General features: G+C 48.3%; 1 protein-coding gene across 1 annotated transcript; it reads right to left on the minus strand.

Moving 5' to 3' along the window:
• Nucleotides 1–26,744, minus strand: SARC_01766 (hypothetical protein). The gene is made up of 64 exons (XM_014304501.1): nt 26,511–26,744; nt 26,042–26,140; nt 25,569–25,892; nt 25,134–25,286; nt 24,819–25,009; nt 24,544–24,637; nt 24,306–24,401; nt 23,612–23,785; nt 23,183–23,311; nt 22,748–22,934; nt 22,270–22,422; nt 21,815–22,030; nt 21,393–21,563; nt 20,989–21,126; nt 20,592–20,778; nt 20,050–20,281; nt 19,243–19,809; nt 18,887–19,076; nt 18,437–18,714; nt 18,014–18,094; nt 17,577–17,741; nt 17,100–17,298; nt 16,820–16,893; nt 16,546–16,659; nt 15,821–15,987; nt 15,189–15,586; nt 14,444–14,968; nt 14,159–14,266; nt 13,610–13,962; nt 13,058–13,469; nt 12,778–12,907; nt 12,483–12,610; nt 12,185–12,252; nt 11,823–11,979; nt 11,435–11,584; nt 10,932–11,213; nt 10,640–10,768; nt 10,116–10,379; nt 9,692–9,913; nt 9,357–9,478; nt 8,950–9,171; nt 8,398–8,582; nt 8,130–8,255; nt 7,778–7,946; nt 7,468–7,532; nt 7,020–7,246; nt 6,693–6,871; nt 6,282–6,397; nt 6,013–6,127; nt 5,617–5,814; nt 5,010–5,419; nt 4,710–4,802; nt 4,231–4,549; nt 3,939–4,070; nt 3,392–3,751; nt 3,086–3,217; nt 2,794–2,959; nt 2,299–2,630; nt 2,035–2,137; nt 1,832–1,921; nt 1,485–1,663; nt 1,011–1,283; nt 583–747; nt 1–413 (listed from the first exon to the last, which is right to left on the minus strand). The coding sequence occupies exons 1-64, from the start codon at nt 26,550–26,552 to the stop codon at nt 60–62; spliced, it is 12,579 nt and encodes a 4,192-aa protein (XP_014159976.1). The 5' UTR covers nt 26,553–26,744; the 3' UTR covers nt 1–59.
• Between the last annotated feature and the right edge of the window lie 1,178 nt (nt 26,745–27,922).

A 27,922-nucleotide genomic window follows, 5' to 3' on the forward strand; every position in this document is an offset into this window, starting at 1 on the left:
TATAACAGACTTTATATATCCTTTATTTACATTATATTATTTATATTATAGTTTAATTATTAACTAGCATACGCGGTTGCTACGGCGTATTCGCCACTGTGACTAATTGACACCTTAATCTTAGTGACTCCAGCCTTCTGCATGACCACCAGAGCCTCACCGTGAAGCGCAACCTGTGGTGCCTTTGACACTGATGGGAGGATCTCGATATCCTTCAACCCAGCATGTGCCCCCTTCCAGCCCGCAAGTACCTCTACGTTGTAGTTGCTGATAGCTTTGATCACCGCCTCTTTAGCCGCCCATCTACCCGCAAAGCTTGCGCGCACATCGGGTTGGGCAAGGCAGTACGTGATTTCGCGCTCGGTGAAGTTGTTCTCGACAAAGACATCGTTGTCGATGTTGATAGTATCGACCTAGGTAAGGGATTAAAACGGGTGATAAGCAAACGCGATACGTGCATATAGCCATATAAATACATGGACATGTGACTAACCTCCGAGAATGATCTAGACCAACCCGACCACACACACACACACAACCACGAGCCATTCGCGTCAATCAGAAATATACGTTAGTACTCACCAGTTCGACATCAACACCCACTCCGCCAGCCTCAGCGTCCTCAATCCGTTGGTGTGCGATGGGGCCAAGTACATTACTCTTCAAAGAGTTCAGCAGTTGGGACTTGAGGTCATCTGCGCCTACGCCTTGATTGAGACTGCCACCCGAGGCCGCCTTGGTCGATAGCTGTGTGATGAGGGACAGTGTAGATTTGAGTGACACAGTTCAATCGATGTATGTATGCAAGCGTATCTGCATTGGACAATATGGTAAAGCACTGGTTAAGGTGTCTTCTTCGACAAGTTAATCTGTGACGTTCGATGCGGTAGGTACACAACCGACTTGCGCAGTGGTTGCATATGTATACATCCCAGTCACCATCAGACCACCACACCATACCACCACTCCCATGTACGCTATACTTCCACATGTAGTCACGATACACATACCGTAGGTGACGACTGACTCGATGTCTTGTTGCTGAGCGATCGCTTCGGGCTGGTGTGTGCACGTGCACCCTTAGCGGTGAACAGCCACGTGTCCGCCACGGGATCGTAGCTTGCACGTGCGAGAGGATTGAGGTACACAGCCTTCTCGTTGTCCGGTGAGTATGGTGGTGCGTGTTTCACACGGACATATGGCTTGACGCCAGCCATGGCATCCTGGGTGTACTGTGACGCACGGGCCTCTCTGCTATCTCGAAGAGTCGTGTACGTTGCCAACTGGAATGGTAAGAAAGTGAGGAAGATAGTTCGAATGAGTAGTGATCTTAGTATGTTGCTGAGAAGAAGTGTAGATGAGAAATATAGAGTGAGAAGAAGTATAAAGTGGTGAACGAATAGGATGCGACCGTTTCTGGTACCAGCCCCGAGCACACAGAAATATACAGTCCCCCACAAACATCTGACATCGCTCAGACTAACCTCTGTTTCGGATAGCAGACCTAGCACGAACGAGGGGTGGATGACCAACACCTCACCACCCACTTGACCAAAGCCGAAACTCTTCAGAAGTGCGGCTTTAATGTTGCGACTACCCACGGACACCGAGCGTGACGGGACGTACAGGTGTGAGTACTCTCTCAGCGCAATGTCCACGTTGTCTGTATATCAGGGGTAGGGTTTAGAATTTTTGGGTTATGAGGGGTAATTGATTGTAAGTAAGTGTACACCACATCCCAAGCATGCCTTAATAGGGAGCCACATTTGGGACTACTCAGTGTATGGTTAGAAGTCCCATTAACTTGGAATACCTTAACAAACACACTCACCTGCATTGCGATTGCCGGGGATGACGCCATCGGCCATGATCTGAAGCACACCGTTGAGCATCCATGCAGCAGCGGCACCCTTGGGGTGACCTGAAGGGAGGTGACGGGAGATACATTTGCGATGAGCACTTCACTTATGAATATATGAATATATAAATATATTATACATGAACGGAGGCATGCTTTAATGGAAAAAAACTTACCTGTCAAGTACTTTTGGAAGACACCACACACGGGGTTGCCTTCCGATCGGCCGAGATGGGCCATTTGCGAGTTCACTACATCGGACTCGTTGGTGTCATTCGCCTGTGTCAGTAGAAGTTGTTCAATAAGAAGTGTGTAAGAACCCAGCAAACACCCTGACTACCATAAATACGACCCAAACCATAGTCGGTTAATTCTTTTGGTACAAAGAGAAATGGAGGGGCCATTGAAGAAGTGCGTAGGTATCCTTTCAATAGACATACCTTAGTACTGGTGCCGTGGAACGACGCAACAGCGATGTCATCAACCGTCAGACCATACACAGCCAACGCTCCTCGGACCGGCGCGATAGCGGGGTCGTTCTGGTAGAAGTCTGACCCCCAAGTATGTTGTACAGCCTTACGCTGTCTCTCCGCATCGGCGTAAACTGCCTTCACTCGATCAGATAGGTCAGACTCGTACACACCAGCATCATCCTGTAGTAGCTGATCCAACTCGGCAACCTCATGGTCCACCCACGTGTTGATCTGGGCGTTCTGGAACTTCAGTTGGCGGGCACGATAGCTTAGGTCGAGCAGGTGGGATGTGTTCTTGCCTGTATATAGTATGAAGGCGCATGGCGGAGTGTTCAGGGTTCAGGGTTTGGGTTTAGAGGTATTTCCATTGAAACTGTAACTACAGGAATGACGAGTAGAACCCATCACTCCAATACTTGTATATATCTATCACTCTTATTGCTCAGATATAGGCAAACTTACCGTTCTTCTGCACCTCTCGCGCAGAAGTTAGGACACCTTGGCCTGGTGCGGGTACACTTCGGCCCTCTTTATCGGTGGCTGTGCTGGTGAGTGCGACAATACCGTAAATGGGCAATCCCATTTCTACGGCTAGGGCAGCGGACATCATAATCTGGTTACCGGCACCCTGATAATTAAATATACAAGATATACACGCTTTTGTGAGAAACGTGATATCCTATCTATGTAAATTTCATCAAACACCGTTAAGTCTTAGTGTTAGAGTTGCTCTTGAGAGTTACTCTGCACATACCTGCGACTCCATAAAACCACTGCGCGTGGTTGTGGTGGGGCGAGACATTTCAGCGGGAGTGCGCCCTTGTTTGGCCTCTTCAGTTGAGCTGGAGGTCGCCTTCATACTGGCGAACTCGTATGATCCCATTTCCTGTTATATAAATTGATATGTTGAGGGTGGCCAGATTTAGTATGCGCGAGTGGCGAGAGCCCTGGACACAATACAACTACCCGGTTTAAAATCCAGAACAATTGTTGCTGTGGCAGCTCACAACCCACCCATAAGATGACACTGCGAACGACAAACATTAAACGCTATGCCTACCTGGAAATCATCGTAGCCACCGCAGATGACTACCTTCGCCTTTCCGGACAGAATGGTATCCACACCAATCTCCACACTCTCGACCGCCGTGGCACAGGCACCCACAGGTGTCTTGATAGGTCCACTCGAACTCAGTAGCAACAGGTTGACCCACGCAGGCATGGTGTTGATAAAGGTCTCCTGCAGGATGTCGCCCTGCACCTGTTTCTCCACGAAACGGTCCTTGTAGATCTCGATGTTGGACTTCATACCACCCACACCCCCACCGGAGGTGTTGCCCAACTCAGACACGTGCACGTACTGGTAGAACTCGTAGGGATCGGTGATACCTGAGCTCACGAGGGCCTCGACGGTACTCACCTGGGTAAGTGGTGGACCGGGTGTATAAAAGGTCAGTACTACTGATAAAACAACCCGTGTGGACTAGCAACGTGAGGGGTCGTGCTTATTAAAAACTTACACAAGACCATTTAAATAGCGTAATCCATACACAGAGACATACCAGAACAAGCTTAAAACACGCACAGGTCATGAGCGAATAGCTTACCAAGTTGTACAGGGTGATGGGATCCACCTGTGCCACGATATCATCGGGCACACCGTAGCGCTCGGCCTTCCAGCCAGTGGGGATCTGTCCAGCGACATTGCGGTCGAATTGCAGAGCCTTGGGAATGTACAGCTGTGGAGAGTATATAAACAGGACGAATGCGGGTTAGACGAATGGTAATTTGCAAGTACTTGAAAGGCTCAAACCTAACCCCTTTCCCCGTATTCTCGGCGTTCGAAAGATGCAACAGGACAGGTCATGACGTGCAACAGCTCAGATCGTAGTCACATACCTGAGCGCCCTTCTTGAACAGACACCTCCACTCTCCATCCATATCCTTGAAGATAGTGACATCGTCACCGTGCTCGTGGGCGTACTCGAGGGCATCCTCTTCCGAACACTTGATGGGTCCGAAGTCGCGTTCTATGGCCACCTGTCGCAGGAACTGCTTCTGCTTTGGGTTGTAGCCGTCGAATAGCTCGGGCTCTACAACACGGATGCCGGTATGTTCCAATACCTTCTCCTCGTAGGTCGCTTTGATGTCCGTGTCTTTGATGGGGGCTCCGCTGCTCGTTTCAACCCATCCGGAATAGGCCTTGCCATCCAGAACACTGTGCACGCAGGAATGTTTAAAGTAAAGGTCAACTACGTTTAAGTAGAAGTTGATTAAAGTCAGGTTAATCTCACTCTTCGTGTGCACCGTGGTCTATGGCATATTCGTGTGCACGCCTTTTGGACAACAGGTGCAACGAGTGCGTGTCTACAACTTACCCGTTGAAGTGCTTCACATAGCCCATGATCCAAGCCAACTCAACACATCCCTCCAGCGAGAAAACGCCGTCCTTCTCCATTTCCCAACGCAATCTGCAATTGACAGGTGAAAGTGTTAGAATGAATGATTTCAACACAGTGTCAAACCGGTGTCAACCCCGATAAAAGGGACGCCAGCAAGGTACAGAAGAGATAGACCGACAGATAGAGGGTTGGAAAGGGTGCATATTGTGAATCTGCCAGGTAGCGTACAACCATACCACACCATAACACCCAGTCCAAACCAACACACACACACACCTGGCGTTGCCGAAGGGGCCCACCTCTCCATATCCAGTCACCACCACCACGCGATTGAGATCCAGCATCTCTCGCAGCTGCTTCATGTGCGTGGTGTCCTGCGGCACGCAGATGGGTGGGAACTGCGCCACGAGGTTAGAGCGGCGCTCGATGCTCGGTGTTTGCATGTATTCTCCATGCTCGATCTGTGTGTCTACCACCTTGTCCTTGGACACGGCTGCGTTCATCGCGGCGCGTTCGGTCAGAGTTGTGCGGGCCTCAGAGAAGGCGGTGTTGAGGCCTTCTACTGTGTCTAGGCCTCCGCTGAAGTCCGCCCATAATGGGTCGCGTACGGCTACGTCCACCAGGCGCTGGTGCAGGAGACCGGCCATGTTGTACGCCATCTCACCCGTGCTGAATGTGCGCACGCCCTGGTAGTAGAAGGAACAGAAGAGACCGGTGAGCACTTTTGTGAACTAGTTAACAATAACATTTCACATTTGGACCAGATTGAGTACGCCCACTGGCCGTAAGCATACACGAGCATATACAACAGGCGCACACGCTGAAAGGAGAAGCGTGACCAACTAACACTAACAAACACCAGATTGATGGGATGAGTCCTTACCAAGTCCTCGACGGCCCGAGCAATGATGTTGTTCTGAGACATCAGTCCGGTGCCACGTGTCCAGCCAATGACCACGCCTGTGATGGCTAAGTACTGGCTCCATCCCTCACTGCGCCACTTGTTGAAGAGAACCTCCAAACCAAGTTTAGACTCGGCGTATAGACCATCTCCGCCGAACACTCCGTGATTGGGCGAGAGCTGCGTATGATTTAGTTTGGGGGGGAGGGGGGGGGGGGAAGAATTGGATTCGATAATACGTCAGATGATTTGATACTAGTCCGCTGTCAGCTAAGAGGTGCGTGATGGCACAATGCCTACAGACAGGAGCTGTAAATGTGGACAACTCACAGTCAATATAAGTCACAGAAATCAGACAGACTGTGGTGATGCACTTACCGGCAGGAGTGCGAGTGTGGGGCGGGTGATGGACCCGATGGCCTCCTTCTTGGACTTAATTGCACCCAAAAGACGGGTCAAATTGGTCAACATCATTCGATGGGCAAGCTCAGATCTATAGGTAAAATCAAATAGCAGGATGAGTTCCGACCCAGCACACACACACACATGGTGATGTGTATAAAAATGCAACTAATGCCCACAAACACATAAATACACACGTAGACATGCACATGTGAACACACACCCACAGCTATCTAAATACGTACCGATCATCGATGTTGTCGATCTCGCGGCCGCCCTCGGATATGGCAGCGAAGGGGATGACGAAATCCAGATCCGTTTTCATGACGTCAAAGACATGGTCTACCAATTGGTGCACATCCTGGATTAAAATATGGTGTGATTGGCTGAGACTGCAAGCGTTTGTATTGGTATGCGTGTATGTGCTTATGGTATCTGGAATGGCTCTGAAATTGTGTTAGATATGACCGGCCTTCATTCATGGTGACCAATACAAGGTTAAACTCGTACCGATCATGTCAAAACGCGTGGTGGATTCCGACAAGTACACACAAGTACTTACTCACTGGTATAAGCCCTAAACCCTAAAACCCACCTTACATACACGTATACTAACACACGTACACTTATACCTACACATGCACACTTATACCTACCTGGACAGAGGCTTGGTTGAACGGCAGTAGCGTCAGCGCACTACCTTTACCCGCGCACGTCTCGTACTTGAAACGGATGTACTGTGTGGTCTTGTAGCTGAAGCTCGAACTGGTCACAATGACGTTCGCTCCGGCAGCCAACACTACATCCAGCAAAGACTCGCCGATGGAGCCCTTGCCTGTGATTACATTGATACGGCAGATTAGGGGGATGGATCGGATGGTGAGCCTTTTGTCTTGGTCAAGATGATGGTTGTGTACAAGTTTAATCGAGCGAGAAAATGCGAACTGGTGCGTTTCCTTATTTAGAGTGAATGTAACACCTACCTGCACCCGTGATGAGCACATTCTTGTCCTTGAGACAGAGTCCTGCATCCTGGATCTGCTGAAGCGCGTCCTGGAAGATTTTGGTGGTGTGCGTGTTATACTCCCACTCGCCGCTTGAGGTTTGGGTCTTCAGGGACAAACCAGGTTTTAATGCCGACTCCTTCTTGCGCAAAGCAGCGATCGCGGCGGACACCTTGGCCGCACACTGCATGGCCTCGATGCGAGCGCTGTGAGGAGAATTGGGGCTATTCTTAGTACACATAAGAGCTGCACATATTGCAGAGACATGAGCTATCTATACCTTCACGGACGAACATAGTACCAATATACTATGCAATACGTGTGCCCGAGTGCGCATGTGATTACAATAAAGTACTACCACCTTTCATTCGCATCGTAATGTAAGTAAAGGGAGATTTGAATCAATATACACGACATAACCACTTACTTCAAGCTATCCTTTCCAGGTGTTGGCGATGACGACGACATGTCCTCTAGCATGCTGACCAAGCCCTGCAAATAATACACATGATACGTTTCAATGGTTTGCTCAAAGACTCGAGCCAATTAAGCTTGTAGGGTTGTAGGGTTCCAATAGGGTTTTGAAGTATCGGGCAGTGGGGTATTTGAACCTAGACCCGAACCAGGGAACGGTTACGACACAAGTTTGATCTCGTATGTTTGCACCTCTGTCCCGTCGACACCCACGCATTCACTGTATTGCAGACCCTCTCCCACGCACGTGTGCATGTCCTTACCTGAAGTGACTCCGTGAGCTGGCTCTCGCTCTCCGCACTATCTTTGTCTTTCTCGGCATCTCCAGCCTTTTTGGCGGGAAGACTCATGTCCTCCAAGTACCGAGCCTCACGGGGCGTTTCTGTGTACACCAAGTCTCCGTTGTCAAGCACCTCACAGCTAGGTTGCTTGCTGAAGTGGCGTATGGTTTTGTGTGTTTAGTACATTGATCTTCGTCAGCCTATGTGGTGGGCATGAGCAGTACGAACCCTGTTGCCAATAGCAACACAACGCCTTGTATATCTAAATAACACTGCTCATACAAAACGTAAACGTAAACATGCGCACACGGAATGCTCCGGCATATAAACATACCTGTGAATCTCAGCCTTGAACACTGCAGAGGGCGCGGTGGCTGCGATCATCGCCACAGCCTCTTCCGCAGTGGTGTTCAGGAAACGCGCGAGTGTCTGTCCACGCTCCGTCTGCTCGAGATGGAATCTGAAGGTATTGCATGTACACAGTGATGTAATTAGCCATGACTGCATTGTCGATTGTGCTGTGTATGTGGCCAATGCCCGCGTGCAGGTGCTACAGTACAAGTACATACACTCCACCACAACACAGCTAGCTAGCTACCTACCGGACCATGGCAAGTAGTTCGGGGGTGTTGCGATTGCACAGCTGTGCCCAGCGCATGGTCAGCTGCTCACCCACATCACTCTCGCGTAGTTTGGCCATCTGAGCGGACGAGAGTGTCTCTGCGTTCTGCCCTGCTTGGGCGCGGCTGAGGAAATCAGCCACCTCGTGCATCAGCGCCACAAAGTCCTGTTGGGTTAAAGAAAGGGGTGTGTATGGTGTTGAGCTGAAGGTAAACGCTACGATGGTATGTCCTATGGGGTTAAAGAAAGGCGCGTGTATGGTGTTGAGCTGAAGATGAACGCTAGGATAGTATTTGTTAAATAGTACAATGTTCGCTATTATGGTGTTGTTAAATAGTGCCATGTGTGTGGACACAGGGTGTTAGTTTCCTATGGGCGTGGAGGGCTCTACATAGCAAGCAGTTATGCATACACTGAGAAGCTTCCTTACTAAGAATACCCCACGTCTGTACTGCTAGTAGCGTTAATCCATATGCATCACACTTCACAACCCAGCCCACCCGCATAGATCGCCTGTTTCTGTGGTCACGTACCTGTCTGACCCAATTCCAGTACGAGTCGTAGGTGCGCGCCATCAGAGCCGAGAACTTTGGCTGGATTGCATTGGTGTAGAACTCCCCATGCTCGTTCGACCATTGGCTGGCTTGCGCTTCCATCTCAGCAATCTGATTGGTCAGCTCGGCAACGCGTTTGTGACCCGCCTGTTCGTCTTCACCGAAGTACTCGCTGATGGCGGTTACATTGTCGCGTAACAGCTGTGCAGGTATATGGCAAACCATTTTTTCAGAACAAGAAAAAAAGCTGTGCCTAACAACCTGCACTTGTAAATGCACAGCAAATGTCAACCAGCAAGCGCATCGACGTGTCCGAAACACACGCACTGGTCCTAAACACAGCAAACTATTTACGTAAACGTACTATCCTCAAACAGAAAACGTACCTGTGCGTGGCGAGCGAGATCGCGTTGGTACGTGGCGCTCGAGTTCACATCGGCAATCGCCCCGCCCATCGCACCACCGCCACCGCCCCCTCCAGCTGTGCCGAGCGTGATACCTACCATGCCTGTAGGTAAAGTGTACATACATGTATGCGTGTATTAATATAGGGGTGTGTATGCGTGTGTGCGAGGATATGGAGAATGTACATACATGTATGCGTGTAGTATTATACGGGTGTGTATGTGAGAGAGAATATATGGATATAGGGGTTTCCATGCATATTGCCGAGTCCACGAAATTCCCGAGCACACGCATACATACGTACACGCACACCTACCAGCATAAGACGTCACCACTCCATCCAGGAATGTGCTCGCCTGGTCTTTGTCAGCCAAACGGGCCTTGGGCTCTAGGCCGGCTGCATGAAGCATAGCCCCATCCACCATAGTTGGAGTGAGTCCGTACTTGCCGGAAATGTACTCACGGCACGCACCCGCGCCAAAGCCTCCTGGCATCTTCTGGGCGACCATTCGGTTCACCAGCGCCTTGGTGACTTTTCCTGTTGGGGTGGATGGGTGGGACACGGTGGTTACGGTGTTGTCGATTGGGGTTAGGCGCAAGCGGTGCCCTGTTTACAACCCAGAAATGGCAGAGGCAACAAAGGGGGCCAGGCAAACCAAAGTACACATACAGTATTGGCTAAATATAAACGAGAAATAAACAGACACACGTCATGAACACAACAACATATATTCCCATACCTGGATGAGCAAATGGCGTGGCCACGGCGGCAGCCAATGACTCCAGGGTCTGCTCAGCAGGATCGCTGGGGATGTTGAAGTTAGTACCGAACTCAGCGGCCACATCACCCATGATCTCGTTGGTGAGGGTCGACTTGCCTTGCGCAATCTCCTTAAGAGTCGAGCCTCCTTTGACACTGACAGGTGACGCTCGCGTCTTGACGGCGATGATAGTCTGAAGAATCTCCAGAGCAGACACGGCCGACGGACCACTCGCGGCGGCGGCTGTGGGTGGGAGAGAGGTCGGGGGAACAGAATGAGACTAATATAGGCAAGGTCCGGGGGCACTAAAGTAGGACTGAGGTATGGGCAAAGGCTGGTGCGCTTTATTTCATTGATAAACAGGGAGATACATAAGCGAATACCGAGGGTGATTGTAGGGTATATATGTATGAAACAACCGGGAACATATCTGGTACTTATACGTATAAATCCGAAAGCGTAGCCTGAGAGCGAACATTTTACAAGACACGTGAAATGCATACCCGATGGCCCCGCACCCGCTACCATCTGTTGCATTGGTGCGCCCAGAGGAGCACTCGATGGCTTGCTCAAGGACACTCCACTCATAGCGGCATACAAACCAGCCGCTTCATCCAGCCAGGCATTGGCACCTGAAGGGGATAAGAAGTGGTGTGTTGAGCTGTTGGTAGGAAATTGAGCTTGGTCAACGAGCGTATAGGTGGAAACTGTTGCAAAGATACGAGGCACTAGAGTGAATACGCACATACATCGTCCATATACACATATACATATATCAACAAACTAACAACATACCAGCTTCATCCTTCACACGCGCAGCCGGCTCGACCGTGATGGCGTGCATGAGCGCACCCTCCGCACTCGACTCAGCCAAGCCATGGGTGTTCAGTAGGTAGGTCTTAGCCTTCACCTGTGTGAACCCAGCCGGCATTTTGGACGATAGACACTTGTTCACGCGAGTTGTTAGTAGCTTGCCGATACGGCCGCTGTGCTTGATCTTCTCGGAGAGTTCTGTCAGAGGCAGCTCTTCGACGCCCTCTGGGAAGGAGCTTGTGCCCATTTCCGCACTGATGTCGCCTATGTATGTGTGCATGTATGTAGGTATCTAAGTGTAAGTGTTTGGGAGAGGTCAATACGAGGGAATGGGTTATGCATACAATGAACCTCCACACTGAAGGTATATACACACCAAATCCAGAACCTCCACACCCCTGAATAAAACGAAGCACAGATACATGTATACGCATCTTAATCGCATGAACAGATCGGATATCTATCACATGACCAGTACAACGTACCTAGGATTTCGTTCTGCAACGCACTCTTGCCGCCAACCATTTCCTTGACCGACTTGTCCATAGGGATATCGCTCATCTTCTTCTTCATTTTAAGAGCAATGACACACCGCAGAGTGTCCTTGGTGGTGACGGGCTGAGAGATAGCAGGGCCTGCCAAATAAGAGCGGAATAGTTGGTAAGCACTCGATAGTTATACAGAAAATAGGCATGTAGACTTATCCATAATACGTGTGTATATGAAGATACATCCGGCTAACGTACATCCTTCCATTCATATATCCAAATATACATGCATCCATTCATATATACACATACATACATACATACATACACATACATACATATATACTATCCATTACACACATCCATATATATATATATATATTACCTTGATGGGCAGCAGCTGGTGCCGCAGCAGCAACGGGAGCCGCTGCCGCAACGGGAGCGGCCGCCGCCGGTGCCTGGGCCTCTGGCTCCTTCTCTTCCTCTCCCTCTCCGAGGAACTCAAAGTACAACTCTTGGCGATTCTTAGAGAAGGTCATAACCTATGCAGGTGTAAGGTGTGGTATTGTTGTGAGTTTCTCGATGGAGGACTACAGGCACTCTCAAATACTATATACCAAACTTCCGGGAGATATATATACGATATATATGTGTGTGTGTTGACGTGTCGAGAAAAGCGGATAACGCAAAGGCATATACACTGCCAATAGTGTTCACTGGCTCCCACCCACTGTCCGTGTGACTCACCTCTCTGTGCTGCGATGTCAGCTGATCGTGTCGCTTGTACTTCAAGGCCAAGGTACGGGTGAACATACCTGAGCAAACAAGGGATAGGACAGGTTAGACATGTATTAACTGCCTCAGCAAACAAGGAATCGCACAGGCCAGACATTTGGTTCAGCACGCCTTAGGCATCAGTAGATCGTATAAGCCAGTCCTTTGGTTAAAAAGGTCCACACAGATCCAACCACGTCCGAGGGTATAACAGTGCTACAGGTATAGGTATAGTTGGTCTGAAGCTGTGCGTGAAGATAGTAGTACTTACCCGCCAAAGTAGATGAGGGGCCGATCTCCACCAGACGTTCGGTACCTCGCTCACCCAGAATCACATCCTGTGTCTTGATCCATTGCACGGGTGAGGCAAACTGATAGGCCAGTAGTTCGACCAGTAGGCTGTGTGGTGTGGTGTGGTGTAGTTTGGTTAGGGCTGGGATAGGTATATGTATGTGAGCTACGCGTAGTAATACAAGGAACATGATGGTTTATAAAACAATATAACAATAAAACAGATATTCACAAGTATATCGCATGCATCAACCTGGATCTGTTTTACAACATACATGAATCCGGTGTCTTGACGCTGAGATGGCAGCAGAGGGCCGTCTTCCAATGCAATCGCCTTCAGCTCTGCACTCTCGGTCAGCTCGTACACCTCTTTACAGTACTCACGGGTCACTTGGAAGGGTTTGGCTGGGGAATGAAGTAGGCAAGTAAATAAGTCAGTACATACTGATAGAAAGACCTGTTGTTATCTAAGGAAGGAAAAAAATTAGCACTACACCACTATAGAGTGTCAATACGCGCGCTGCAAGAGTCACACAGCTCAGTACATGCACGCACCTGTCAAATTGGGGATGTACTTGTTCTCCAACAGACTCAGATCGACCTTCGAGTCCAGACGCTCGCGCAGATACACGCGGAAGGGGCCAACACCACTCAGCAAGAAGCGAGAGTGGAACGGCACATCAATGCCGGGAAGGGGAATGCAAGCATGGCCTCGTGTGAGCTGCACGCGTGCGCCATTGGATACCTCCAACACCCTCTCCACACACATCTGTATGACCGGCTTGACGTCCTCCTCGGTAACGTTCTTCACGTGGATCTTCTGTATCTTCATAACGTTCAACACTTGCGTGAGGGTCTCCAGACACAGCAGACTGCCGGCGGCTACGTACTGCTGATTCTCGACATTGAAATTGACGATCTCGAGCAGCGACGAGGTGGTGGTGCCAATGAGTGCGCACAGATTGATCTGTGGAGCGATGGGGAGAGAGGGGAGGCAGATGTAAGCAGGAGACGTGAATATATTTACGTATCTATATATAGCTTATAACATACAGCGGAAACACGAGAGTCAATAAACCACACGCATAGGTATCACCCAACACTCACCAGCTGTGCTTCTCCCAGGCCTCCGCCCACCCGCGACGGGTTAACGGCAATCATGCCGTAGTCACTGAGACCTTCGCTGTCACGCTTAACCGCGTACTGCATAGTCATGCCACGGTAGAACACCACATCCATCAAAGCCTCCACGCACAGCACATTGGCCACTGAGGCAAGCGCCGCATACTCGCCCAGCGAGTGTCCGGCAAAGGTGGTGTGGTTCTGGATCAGACCCTCGTGGGCCATGTCGTCGTACGCCGCCTTCTCGAAAAGCACCAGTGCGGGTTGGGTGAACTGGGTGGCGGATAGTAGTCCGTTGGGGTGCTTGAACGTGTGCGATTGGGTGTCGTTCGTGATATCTATAGGGCGCGCCGGGAACAAAGGAGAAGGGGGAGTATGTGAATAATAGAATTTAATAGTAATTAATGGTAAATTATTGAATAGTAAATTAATACTATAAAACAGCAATTAATACTACTAATTTTGATATAGTAAACGAGGACAGCCGATGCGGTGATGAGCATCAGATGAAGATATGACGAAGAAAGTACTCACCTGGGAACAGTGCGAGGTCCTCGGTCGATCCGTCGGGGTACAGCACACTGTAGCGCAGTGAGATGTAGAAGTCACGGATGGCCGCACCTTTCACGCCACCGAAGAAGACTGTTGGTAGAGTTAAAGTGAAAGAGGGGGGGGGGGGTTAATTACAAAGAACCGTCAGAAGTAATGTTGCACTGAAAGTGGTCCTATACCGAGAGGACTACAGAAATCACCACGCCATACTATAATCACATCTATGTATACACCACAAATACATCGCAAGACCTAGCACACACTTACCGGTGAGTTCCTTGGGGTTGTCCTGAACAATCGACAGAATACTGAACCCGTACTTGTCTCTGAAGTGCACATCGGCCTTGTCCCACAACGCCTTGGCCGTGGCACTCTCCTGGTACAACTCCATGCCCATACCCTTCTCCTGCGAGCCCTGACCCGTAAACACATACGCCGTACTGGCCTGCTGGACGTGTGCCACACCGTGCAGCACGCGCACATTGTCCTGGTTGTACGTATCCACGTTCACAATCATCTTTCCCTTGCTCATACCCACATGGGTCAGCTTGGTCTCCAGTCGGTCACCGGGCAGAACCATGCCTAAGAACTCGCTCATGTAGCTGCACACGCGGGAGGGCTGGTTGTCTGCCGCGAACACCTCCACCAGACGGCGGATACTCGCGGCCGTCCACATGCCGTGGGTGATGGTGCCGGGCAGTCCCACTAGGTCAGAGAAGTACGGGTTGACGTGGATGGGGTTGGTGTCGCCCGAGACCTTGGCGTACTGCAGGTTCTTGGGTGGCGCCGTGACTGCAAGAAAGAGGAGAATGAAATCGGATTTCGTGAGTGCCTGCGTGGACACAAGTATTGTTTTGCTTGTTTGTATGCTGACAAGTACAACAACAACGACAGATCAGACTATTTGTGATGTGCTCTATAGTACTGTGTGGTCCCGCACAAGCCGTCTTACTTGCCGCTGTGTCATGTACATGTGTACTTTGTTCTGGAAGCCACTAGGCAGGGCACCTACCTGTATTGACATAGGCATCTGATCGGGGCAGCAGCGAGTAACCACCGCCTTCGAATAGGGTCTCTTCCTCTAAACGTGATCCATGGCGTTCCAAGAAAGCTGTGACCGAGTTGCCCTTCACGTGCGTTCGTTCGTAGTAAACACTACCTACATCCACTGTGTCACCCGTGTCTAGCTCACGCACAACTGTGCCTTGGGTCTGCACGAAGGCAATCATATCGGCGCTCTCGTGCCTGGTGAGTGTGTTGACGTAGAACACCAAGGTCGCTCCGACCACCAAATTCTCGGGAGATACAATACTCAACCACGGCTTGGACTTGAGAATCGCCAACTCCTTGACACTGCTGATCTTGACCTCCACGGGCGTGTGCGTTTTCTTCTCGAAGGTACCGGAATAGCTGCAGAGAAAAGCGGGATGGGATGGGATGGGATGAATACCATCAACCATGTGATATTGTCACTGATGTATGTAGGTAGAAAACGGGGTGCTTGTAAGCGATGTGGAGTGATCTAGTGTGGTATGGAGACAACAAGGATCAACACAAAACAAGCTACTAGAGTATCCATAATATGTACAACACTACGTATGAATACGCATGCACACTCTACACATTACAGTAGGCAGCACACACCTGGTTCCCATCACACTCTCACGGTAGAAGAATGTCGAGGTGACCTCCATGTACGACTTCTCCTTGCGGTAAATGACAGCCGTGACACTGACAGATGTGCCGCCGTTTCTCTCTGCCTGCACCTTGGACACTTCGGCAATGGTTTCGCACTGATCACCCTCCATGAGCTGTGCGCGTTTAAAATTATGTGAGTGTGTGTGTGAATACACAGATATTGTGCCCATCTTGAAATGACCTGTATATACATCTACCTACCTACACAATCACAATCAATTGCAGATGTAAACAGAATATCTAAGCGTCGAGTGGTACTCATACGAATACATAATATATACCGGTACATACACATTTTATACCGGTACTTGTACAATCTACCGGTACATACACATTTCATACCGGTACATGCACAATTTATACCGATCTACCTACCTACACAATCAATTGCAGATGTAAACAGAATCTCTAAGCGACGAGTGGTACTCATACGAATACATAATTTACACCGGTACATACAAATTTCATACCGGTACATGCACAATTTATACCGGTACATGCACAATTTATACCTATCTACCTACCTACACAATCAATTGCAGATGGAAACAGAATCTCTAAGCGACGAGTGGTACTCATACGAATACATAATCTACACCGGTACATACAAATTTCATACCGGTACATGCACAATTTATACCGGTACATGCACAATTTATACCGGTACATACCGGGTCCTCCATAAGATCCAGCACTCGGTACGAGTTGGAAAGATGCACCAAATTCAACAAGTCGGCATCGACATTGGAGTTGAGCAACGATCCCATGATGGCTTTCCATCCGACCTATACGACAACATGGCAGGTGAGGGAGTTGTGCATAAGACGCCGTTGTATGAAGTTCGTGTAGGTATAAGGGCTTGTGACAGGACAAGTTCGGTACAAATGCCACATGCCACACTGATGGATATAAGTAACGGCGCAAAGAGCTGTATCGGATACTTACAACGATCGCCAGATCCATGGGTGCTTCCAACCGAGACTTGGAATCGCCGCCCCTGGTGTGGGGAATGACGCATCCTGTGGTAGCAAACAAAAATAGAACCGCAAACCGGTATATCAACATCATGAGTAAATGGCAATGCCGACGAAGCACAACCTCGCAGTAAGGAAGTAGATAGCAGCAGTAGGATAACACACACAAGACCACATACCAATGTGTAAAGGCATAGTAGCAAAAATAGATCACACACTCTGAAGTATGCACCTGATATGCGTATGCGTACCTTCACTCCGATTGTTCGTGGCGCGACAGAAGGACGTGATCTCGGCTGCTGTGATGGTATGTTGACACACACATCTAGCTGCGCTCACATCGCCTGCAGTGGCGTCTCCGGCATCGGCCGTGGGGATGGCCTGAGGCGGAGAGTCACCGAACCACATACTGGAATAGAACGCGTTCACATCAGCGTTGTGGTTGCCATCCTGTGATGTGGTTGGGTTGGTATGTTAGTGTACGGGAGAATTTTGCCTGAGATTTAAAGCGCGACGTATCAAGCCGCTTAGCACTGAGTAACTCTGATTATATCAAACCTAAGGGCGCACCAAAATGCTAAACACACACGAACACTCTTTGACTATATAATCCTACCAGTGCAGCGAATCCTAAGTACACGCGAACACTCAAACACCGCCAAAAACGATAACAACCATTTCCATGCAACGCGCAGTACAGACAAAGTCCAATGCGTTTAAGTGCTTACCATTTCTCGGACCGGTGCAAAGCGGCTCTCGGGCACATACTGAAACTTCAGAGTCAGTGGGACATAGGTTGTCGCACTCAATGAGCTAGGCGTGTTGAGCGTCACTTCAATGTTGACACCGTCTTGACACGACGCTCGCACGGCCGGTACTTTGTGTCCGTTGTACTGTGAAAATAACAGGCAAGGTGTGGTAGGTAAAAGTACATGAGCAACGATCAAACTGGTACGCAATACGGGACATGGTGCGAATACAAAGTATTGGACGTGTAGTAACATGTCATTATTGATGCAATCTTGACGCGACACGCACACGGCAGATTCCACATTAGTAAAAATAGACCTAAGTATTGTGCTATTAAAGAGGTACGCATACAACCGTACGATTGGATTCGCTCTCAAACACTCGAAACTCCCAACAGAACGTTTTAAGCAAGTACCTTCATTTTGGATGAGATACCCTGGTCGTAGATCTCCACACCCACCGGAGCGCCGCCATGGGCCGAGGTGATGCGGACCATCTGCATATATCGTTTGTTGTGTTAGCGAGATGGCAACTTGTATGTTATCGATTCGTATGTGTGTATATATATGAGTGTATCATTGACGTATACTACTTGAACGTACATAGTTTCGTACTCGTGCTCGTGGATGAAGCAACATGGTACACACTTAGTCCTACGTCGAAATCGGTACAACTATATACGAACCACTCCTTTGATCAGTGGTTAAGGCCAATACGCTAAAAGCGAAAGCACCAAACCAAACCTAAACACCTAATATACCAACACAGACAAACCCACTATCGTTGCTCGCATCAGTGCCGTGAGCCACCCTCACAGTACACACACTGCGCCACACACCTGTCCTGGTCGCGGACGGAACAGTCGGGCCATGTTGTTGGTCTGTGTCAGCATCGACCCCTTGAGGATCGCAGAACTGCACAGAAGCGCACGCAACCACGTGTTGGCGCCCTGGCAAATGTGCTCAAACCACAGCGCCGCGTCGGGTAGCTTAGTGCCTTCGCGCGGCAGAGTCATCTGTCGCACGGTGGGAGTGCTGGCCGTTTGCACGCCAACGAGAGGGGGTAGTGTATGTGCCTTGGCAAGGGACACGCCCAGGCCGTCCACGACGGGGATGTCTGGAGTGGATGTGTTGGGGTGTGTAGGTGTGAGCATATGGTACGTACTTCATCGTACCGCGTGCTCGGGGGTACCGTACCGTTCGAATGCATTACGACATGTATTGTGTACAAGGGTGTAGATGTATGCATGTATACGTACACAAAGCACACTTATCCACAAGCAAAATACCTTTGGAAGACTTCGAGAGCGAGCCTGACAGGGTGGAGATCATATCCGTGTACATGTTGCCCAGTAGCTCTGCAATGGGTTGGTTAGGCACAGTGCTGTAGTGCGCTGCGACGGGTCCTTGTAGGATACACACACGCTCAACGTCTTCACCCACAACCGCATCGAGGTCCTCACTCATCCAGAGCGAATCCTGTGTGAATGCGTTATATTTAGTACTAAATCAATATCATGCGAATTCAAGCCCAGATCAAAAAGACTGATGTCAGGCCAAAATGCATCCAACATTCTGAAATCAGGATCACATCTGTTGAAATCAGGAGTACAAGGAGCACATCCATATAAAATCAACTTCACACCTTCTTAAAATAAGTCTTGAAGTTCTCGTCGATAATCGGGATGAAAGGCACTGGTTTCTGGCCGCGCCTGTTGCAGATGGAGACGAAGAAGTGCACATCCTGTGTGGACATGAACTGGGTCGACGCCATACTGAACTGACTCAGCAAACGCAGTGCGTTCTGCATCGGGACAGACGTGGAACTATCACAGCTATCTTCGGGAATATCCGCATCCAGAACAAAGCTGCCGTCCAGACCAACGGGTGTGGTGGTCCCGGAGAAACGCTCAGCCGTGCGTACCAACATATCGTACACACACTGGCGGTACGAGACGTGCGTCCAGCGACACTTCTTGGAGATGTACATGAGCTCGATCATGCGTACAACCACCTCCTGGTAAGTCATCTCGTTGACATCCACAGCCTCGCCGCTCGCCTTCTTGCCGAAGAAGACCTTCTGGAAGTCCTTGTTGAGCGCGTCGATGATGGCACGCTTGTCCTTTTGGATGGCTTTGATCATCTCGGCCTTGGCCAGCGAGAAGTATTGCTTGTCGAATCGCTTCCAGAGCATGATACCTCGGGTGGCAACCTTAGTGACACAGGCGGAAAGAATGGAGACAACGAACATACCGGTCAATAAGAATGCTTAGGTAGTCATCGTATGTACATTTCTATTCATAGCCTTCTAAATTAAACAAGGCTGTGTTATAACAAGTGTTCTCTCAAAACACATAAAACAGTCAACACGATGTAGTATAACACAATTCATGTCAGTAGCAAAGCCTTATGCAACAAGCTTGCATGTGTACATGTATACACACATACACACCTTGTGAATAGGCTCTCCAAGCTCGGACGTGACTGTCGTGATACCACCCACAACGCCCTCGTACGTCTTCTCCCAGGCCCGCTCGTCATTTAGTGGAATACCTGGTGTCTCGTGACACAATCTGAGCTTCACGGCATCGGATGTGCGCGCCTCCTTTGCGACCATCACACGCGAACCCATAAGCACACCGTCGAAGGGCATCAGCGGATAGTCAAAGCATGCACTCCACTCACTGTGAGGCAGAATAAGGTATGTATGGATGCGTGAGTACAGACTAACAATTGGTATAGCTTTGCATGTACGACATGTGGTGTGTGTGCCTCACCGATCGTATATACACATACTGTTGAGCAGTAAACTATAACTTCGACCACGCCGTTCCTGTGCACACGCGGTACAATTACGCGTTTATTAATGGCTGCGATACGTACGCACAACAAATACAGCCACATGCACACAAACACACACACACATAAACACACACAAAGCAGTACAATACCACAAAATACATGCGACCACATCCTCTCTCAAACTTGACCTACCCTGTAAGGAACGGCATGGCGCTGGTGCTGTCTCCAACACCACTGCCAGCCACGAGCACAATGTTCTTGCGCTTGCGGATGGTGGCGTATGTCTGTAGGATGGGCTGGTGGAAGTCCTCGAAACTGTGATGACCACCCGCACGGCCACCGGTCCACTGCATCAGGATGGGCATATCGGGATTGCGCTCTGGAGGGTAGTGATAGTAGGTGGTGGGTAGTGTGCGTGTGAGCGACGCGTTGTGTGTATTATATGTGTAGGGAATACGATTATACGTCGAGGTGACAAAGATACACATACATGTTTGCCAAACCTTAAACCCTAAAGATATTGCACCTAGACATATACATGTATGCCATATAGTATTCGTACGAAAGTAAACGTCTATACACTACATACCGGCAATAGCGATCACCTCCTTGATGGCACTCACGGATCCGGGCTTGAACGACATGTGGCGGATGCCTGCTTCGAGACAGTTCTCGATAATTTCTGTGGCATTATCGATGGACGGGACACCGGCTGCTACGCAGATACCTGTATGCAAGTAGCGTTTGTTTCCGTTTTAAGTAATCGTTCATTTCCGGGGATTGCGCATATCCATGAAAGTGTGTAGTTTTGTATACGCTAAAATGCGAATCTGTCCCAGAGACGCGGGTTTGTATGGGAGTCTTGGATAGGGTAGCCTACACGAAGCAGACACTTCAGCAAGGGAGGGTACTGGTTTTTCCCACAATAATAGATGCCACTACCATATACATACGCCTCCTATTTTTAGCACGGTTGAGTTTTTGGTCATGTACCTTCAATGGGATAACCCTCTTGCCGCAGACGTCTGAGCAGAGGATACTGGATACCCCATTGGCGGGCATTGAGGAACAGTAGATTGACTGAAACACTCGATCCGGGCGTAGTGTTCGCAATGATTTGGTCAATGGTGTCTCGCAGCGACTTTTCGTTGTGGTGACCGCCACCTGTTACGATATAGACAGGAGTGCGCGTGTGAGGGTGGTGCGTTGATATTACACAAGGTCGATCTGGTATATCATTCGAGCTATAAATATATATATATATATATATATATATAAATGCAAGCACGTGTATGTTGTAGTTTCAAGGCCTATTATACTGTCACGCACTTGCGACAGCCAGCATGCAGCTAACCCTCTCCCACACACAAATCCAAAAACCATACCAATCGAAATAGAAACGTCCATACACATACCCGCAAGCTCGCAGTGGTATCCGGCATTGATAATAGCCGATACAAAGTGTTCGTTGACAGTGGTGGGTGTCATTCCTGCGATCATAATGGGTGGTTTGCCCAGGAGGGTACTCATGCGTGTCTGGATGTGCGTCTCCTGAGTGCCGGCCACCTTCACCAACTGCGGTTTGTATTCCTCGGCCCAGTCTGGCGCGTAGTTGAGTGCACTGGGATCGGCTTTGGGAATTCGAGTGTAAAGATTGTGCGCGTTAAGACATACGCCCAATAGATTATTTGTGACACAAGCAGCGAGATGGTGGCATTTGCTAGGACAATGGTACAAAAGATAGGACACCTCTGATCAGACACAAGGCATTAATGAGGCAAAAGTCCACAAACCTGCTACACGGGTGCAATGTACAAATTTTGAACCCGTCGAGTAAATAGTACATGCTTGTGTTTATATCTACACTCACCTGAGAAGGCCAGGGCTTTGCTGCTGATATCGGGGTCGGTGGTGGTCTCAGCGTCCATAAGCACGATACGCACACCAGTTCCCATTTTGTTACGGTGCAGAAGAGCCCCAACGCCACCCATACCTCCCGGACCAAACTCCAGAACATGCGTAACTGTGGGTGTGAAAATGGGATGCGACAAATGTTATATACGTGCCAGGCAGGAAAACATTCGTTTTAGATGAACTCTCTTCTCCCGTCAAGTACAGTACAACACAGCTAAGAAAATAGGACCAAGCAACGCACAACACTCTCACACCGGGATATAAAGCAGGTATTCCCGGCTTTCAACATCCAACTCGCTCACTTGAAACGCATATCCACAGATGTGAGATATAATATATTCGACTGCGTCCACTACCGACCTATACAGACTTCAAGTGACGCCAGCCACATACAACATTACAGGACGGGTAAGATCTAGCTAGTTGGCACTTACCCTTAGTGCTTGTCGACGAGGGGAAGTCGACGGGGTGCACACAGATAAGAGCCGCGAGATGCAGCGACAGATTGTCCTTATCGCGCAGGTCTGAGCCGTCGTGGGTAGACCAGGTGGGAATCTCGAGTTTACTGGACCACTCGAGATCTTCGCGTTCGATATCGATTTTGATACTATCGAGCACGGGCTGGTTGTGGAGATATATGTGTCATTTGTTTCTGATTTAGAATTTTTTTGTCGTGCTTCCTCACGCAGTTGTCTGCTTTGTAAACATGACACTTTCAAATGCATGCGAGTACTTCTTAAACATTATTCTTGCTCCATATGAAGCACATACTAAACTAACCCCTAAATCCCAACCCTTAAAACCCTTGCACGCGTATGTATAGACTTTGTTACAAATTGCAAACAACGTACGTCCGATATGCAACTTACCGCCAAATAAGGGGTGTGGAAAGGAGCAGTCACCGGAAGGTACTTTGATGTGAACACCTGCTTGCGCTGCGAGAATGGGATGCGGTTTTGGTTGTCGTTCTTCTCCGCCTTCAGCGCTCTCAGAGTCACCTACAGATAAGTTACGATTCATAAAGGTTTTTAGATTCAGCACAAGATTGTACATCTGAATGGAACTTACCATACCATAAATTCTTACACTCCCCGATAGAACAAGCGCATGATTCTCGACCCGAAAACACTGCACTAAGTGCGATTGACCCCACACGGTCCAGTGCAAGATAGTCCACGTATGTACTTTTCGCAACGTATAGAAACCATTTTTGCTAACCCTGCCCCGAATTTCATTGCTATCTTTCACAGAGGCACACACACCACAAAGACATTTACATTTGAAACACTCCACCTTACCTGCAAACCATATAGCGACTGTGGATGCCCGGCTACAACCACGGAACGAGGTCCGTTGATCAGTGCGATATTCAGCTGGCGATGGTCTGGCAAGTGACTGTTAGCCTGTTCTACTAGCTCAGCAACAGTGTGTGTTGGGAGGAAGGCAACAGCCAGCATCGGTGTGGGTGTAGCCTGTAATGTACAGTATATATATAGATTTGTGGTTATTGGAGGCCTATGAAAATGTCTGACCTTTGTGTGCAAGTGGCAATGGAGTGATTCAACGTCGATGTATTTGAGTAGTAATTCGCTAAAATGTACACATACTATAGTTTTTCTGCGGTAGTGGCGTGTGTGCACATGTGTCTGAATGGTGCGTGAAGACTTAGCTGCATCGATATGCGCATTCGTACATGCCATATATGTAGACTTATTAGAATAGACACTCAACGGTATACTACGTAACTGGTGAATAAATACACATCTTTCCTGTATGCACAACTATGGCTACACAAAGACATTCACACACTCCTTCTGATTCCTCCGATATAAGCACCAACCAAGACAAACACATCGATTTAATGATTAATCCAGAGCAAGCATGCTTATAATTCACACAAAGCAAGTTTAACTCGCCATCAAATTTTACGTATCGCACCATCACAGGCACATTTGAAAGTATGCTTTCGCGTTGGGTAAGAATTGGACATACCTCATCATGTTCGAGGGAATCGGCCAGCAAAGTGGGACTCAGCGTTGTCAAAGGGTAGCTCAATTGGATACGGGTTCCGATCCAGAACAGTAATTTCTGCATCGTATATAGTCGAATTTCATGTATTAATATTGAGAGTCTGAGTTCGTGGTATAGTATTTCTAGACGATACGGGATTTGGATCAGCAATCGCATGCATGTAGGTACTTAATTTAAATTTAGTCATGAATCCACTTACCAGTGCTTTGGTCCAGTTGCTTAGGAAGGCGGTCTCGTCCATTGACGATGATACGACTACTGCAGCGATCATACCCTGACTGTGGCCAGTAACTCTATATTTCGTACAAAAATAGACAGCATAATACGATGTGAGTAGCGGCACAGTATATATAATAATTCTAAGCTCGGAAGACCTGTAACGATGGGCACGACACTTTAGGAGTGTAATTTCGAAGCCCACTGTATACCAAAATACTTGAATTGACGTATGTTGGACTTAAATAAAACACATACCCCATCAAGAGTGATAGAATCTCGCTCGGTTCGACCCTGAGCACGTGGAGCATCACCCAGTAGTGCGTGAGCTGTGTCAAGCCAATGAGTGCACTGCTAACGGGCGTGCTCAGTAAATAATCGATGCTGGGACGCGATGTCTTGTCTTCCAACCACAGCTCGACATCAAAGCCTTGCGCGTGAAGACCCACCTGTGCGAAAGACGATATTTCTATCAGTTAAAATGCACGTCACCTTATTCTTCGAAGAGATACTATCCGATTATAGTGGTGGGAAAGTAGAAACCAGACACACAGTGCGACAGTGTTTACAGACCTCTTTTGCTTCATCGGTGGATGCGCAATCCTTCAGCACCTTGCACATGGACAAGACAGTGTCCCGGATCTCTGGGTAGGTGGTCAGAGCTTGTTCTAGTTCATCCAGTACAGTACTTGCACCTTGTCCGCCGAAAAGGGCACTCACTGAGGCCTAAATATACAAAACAGTTTTGTTTAAACCAAAATTGAGGGCATTGATACATATTTGTCGTACAAATGACCTTTTCGTGTGTAATATGCGGTTTTAGTTTGCTTCTGTGGTATTTGTTGTTGCGCTGTTACTTATACTGCAGATTGAAATACCATATCTTCCGGGCGTGAACTGGGACCTTGGCAATTTGAACCATACTGAATCTTACTGATTTGATTATCCAGATGTGCATTATTGCGACTACGATAAAAATTACCTCACTGATATCGAACTCTAACGTACCTTCCCATTCTTGACAGCGTCAATTAGTGCGTAGTTTTCTGACGCGTGCAAAGGAGTAGTTTTTCCATCAATAAGCCCAGCCACACACAAGCGAATGTGCGCTTCGCCGCACAGTCGGATCAATTGTACTCGTGTATCCACGTCCATAGCCGCGGTTTTAGTGTGCACACCCTTCCCTTCCAGGTGGACGGTACAAAAACGCTCATACACAACGTGCAGAAGGGGTGCAATCGCAAGACCCTCATCTTGGGTTTGATAGTCCAACACATGCTTGAGGAAGCGATGATGTAGTTCGAACGAGCTTATTTCAATGTCCACAGCATCCTGACGTAAAAAATGTAGTGTGCAATTTTAATTTCACTGTCTAAAGGTGTATCTCATAAGAATTCTCGTAAGCATACACAGCGGTGTTTTGGGACATTTAAACCGACTGAAGATCACAACCTTCAAAGTTAGGTGAGACTATTACATACCTTTAGCAGGCTCTGATTAAAATCGCGAATTAGCAATTCTGCGGTTTCGCGAAGTGGGCCGGGCACGGGAAGACCAAACTCAGCTTTCCCATAACTGATCTGTAAGTGAGCATGGATCAAAAGCGATTAATTTCGCAATATCAATGCATTCAACTTCAAACTAACACGCAAAATACGGTCAATGAAAGTCCTTATGAAATAGGGATATTCACTAGAGCCGCTTATCATATTAGAGTGCACATGTAAAAGTGTGCTCGAGGTCACTTAAAAAATCATCAGCAAGCAACAGCTCTATAGTACACGTAGCACATCTAATGCCCTAGTGAAATGGGGATATTCGCTATAGCCGCTCATCATATTAGATAGTGTGAGCATGTAATAAGTGTAATTAATGTCACTTAGACAATCATCGGCAAGCAACAGCTCTATAGTGCACGTATCACATCTAATTCATACACGACACGATTACCTTGATAATCCGGGTTTCTATATTGTAAGGTAGATAACTCATATTGTAAACAAACTATTATTCTTCACGTTGAGGATCTGAAGCTAGCGCGATGAAGGAGTCCTTGTATTTATCAGCTTTATCAGAGTACACGACTGCGGCTGTCCGAAGCTCTGAAAATTGGAAAGACAAATATTGTCTAGCTAGCCTGTATTTCAGATGAGATGGTATTCGCTGCTAGGTTTTATTCATAGCCTTGTTGGATTTAGAAGGCAGCTATGTTTTTGGTTTTTTATTATGTATCAAGGGCTGAAAAATTGTTGTTATGAGCGCAGAAGAAAAAAAATATAGCTATAAGCCAACCATGTAAACTTTTTCCCCCATATTCAGTTGACACCGTGCATCGGGACATGACCATTCGCAATACTTACTGGATAAGTGTCGATGACACTCGCGTGTATACTTCGGAACTTCTCACTAGCGGTACCTTTTTCGTGGAATTATCCTAATTCTCAAATTCGGCGAGTATTAAAATTCTGTAACCGATATATATGTTCCCGATGTTTGTCCATACCAAGTAGGGCCAAGGTGAACTAAATCCCAATCTATTCCGATTTTATTTTGGAAAATTGTATTTTTTTAGGAATTGTTTGACACTCATCATCGTATTCTATTGTGACGTTGTCATAAACAAAAGTCCGTATTGAAGACCATCTGATCGACTCTATCCAATACTGTATCCGATAAAAAGGTGACCTACATATTCATCATCAAAATTTGTGAAAATCCTGGCGCGTGTCATCAGCTCGTGCTGTGTGCCTACGCATAGTTTTTGTAAAATTTAATATGATCTTCATCCAAAATAATTTAAAATAATATCTGCGTAGGGATTTTCATTGGTTTGTGACAAACTTTGAACTTTTTCTAAAATATTTACGATAAACATAAATGTGTCTATTGGCTATTTTCAAACCCTTACGACAAAAGACAAGAGTAGAGTCAGTGAATCACTCAGAGTCAAAGGCTCCGTCTCTCAGACTCTCAGTGTCCGGTCTACTACTCTCTCTCTGAGCGACAGAGAAACTCGCCCGCTCTCAAGTCTCAGGCCATAGGGCACAGGGCACAGGGCACAGGGCCTCAGGCCTTCAGCCCTCAGACTCCTCAGAGCCTCAAGCTTAGGCCCAGGCGGTGTCTCTGCAGTCTGTAGTCTGCAGTCTACGTGAGCGGTGAGGCCCTGAGACTGCGGTCTCAGGGCTTGAGCCTGGAGAGTTGAGGCCTGAGGACGAGGATCTGAGGCCAAAGCCGTTCTATGGCCTGAGCCTTCTGAGGCCTGAGCCTTCGGCCTCCCAGACCCAGAGAGTCTGACTCACTGAGTCTCTGAAACTGGAGCCTGGAGCCTGGAGCCTGGAGGTCGAGAGTCGAGAACGCGAGAC

Source organism: Sphaeroforma arctica (assembly GCF_001186125.1).
Source record: "Sphaeroforma arctica JP610 unplaced genomic scaffold supercont1.73, whole genome shotgun sequence".
Taxonomy (NCBI): domain Eukaryota; class Ichthyosporea; order Ichthyophonida; genus Sphaeroforma; species Sphaeroforma arctica.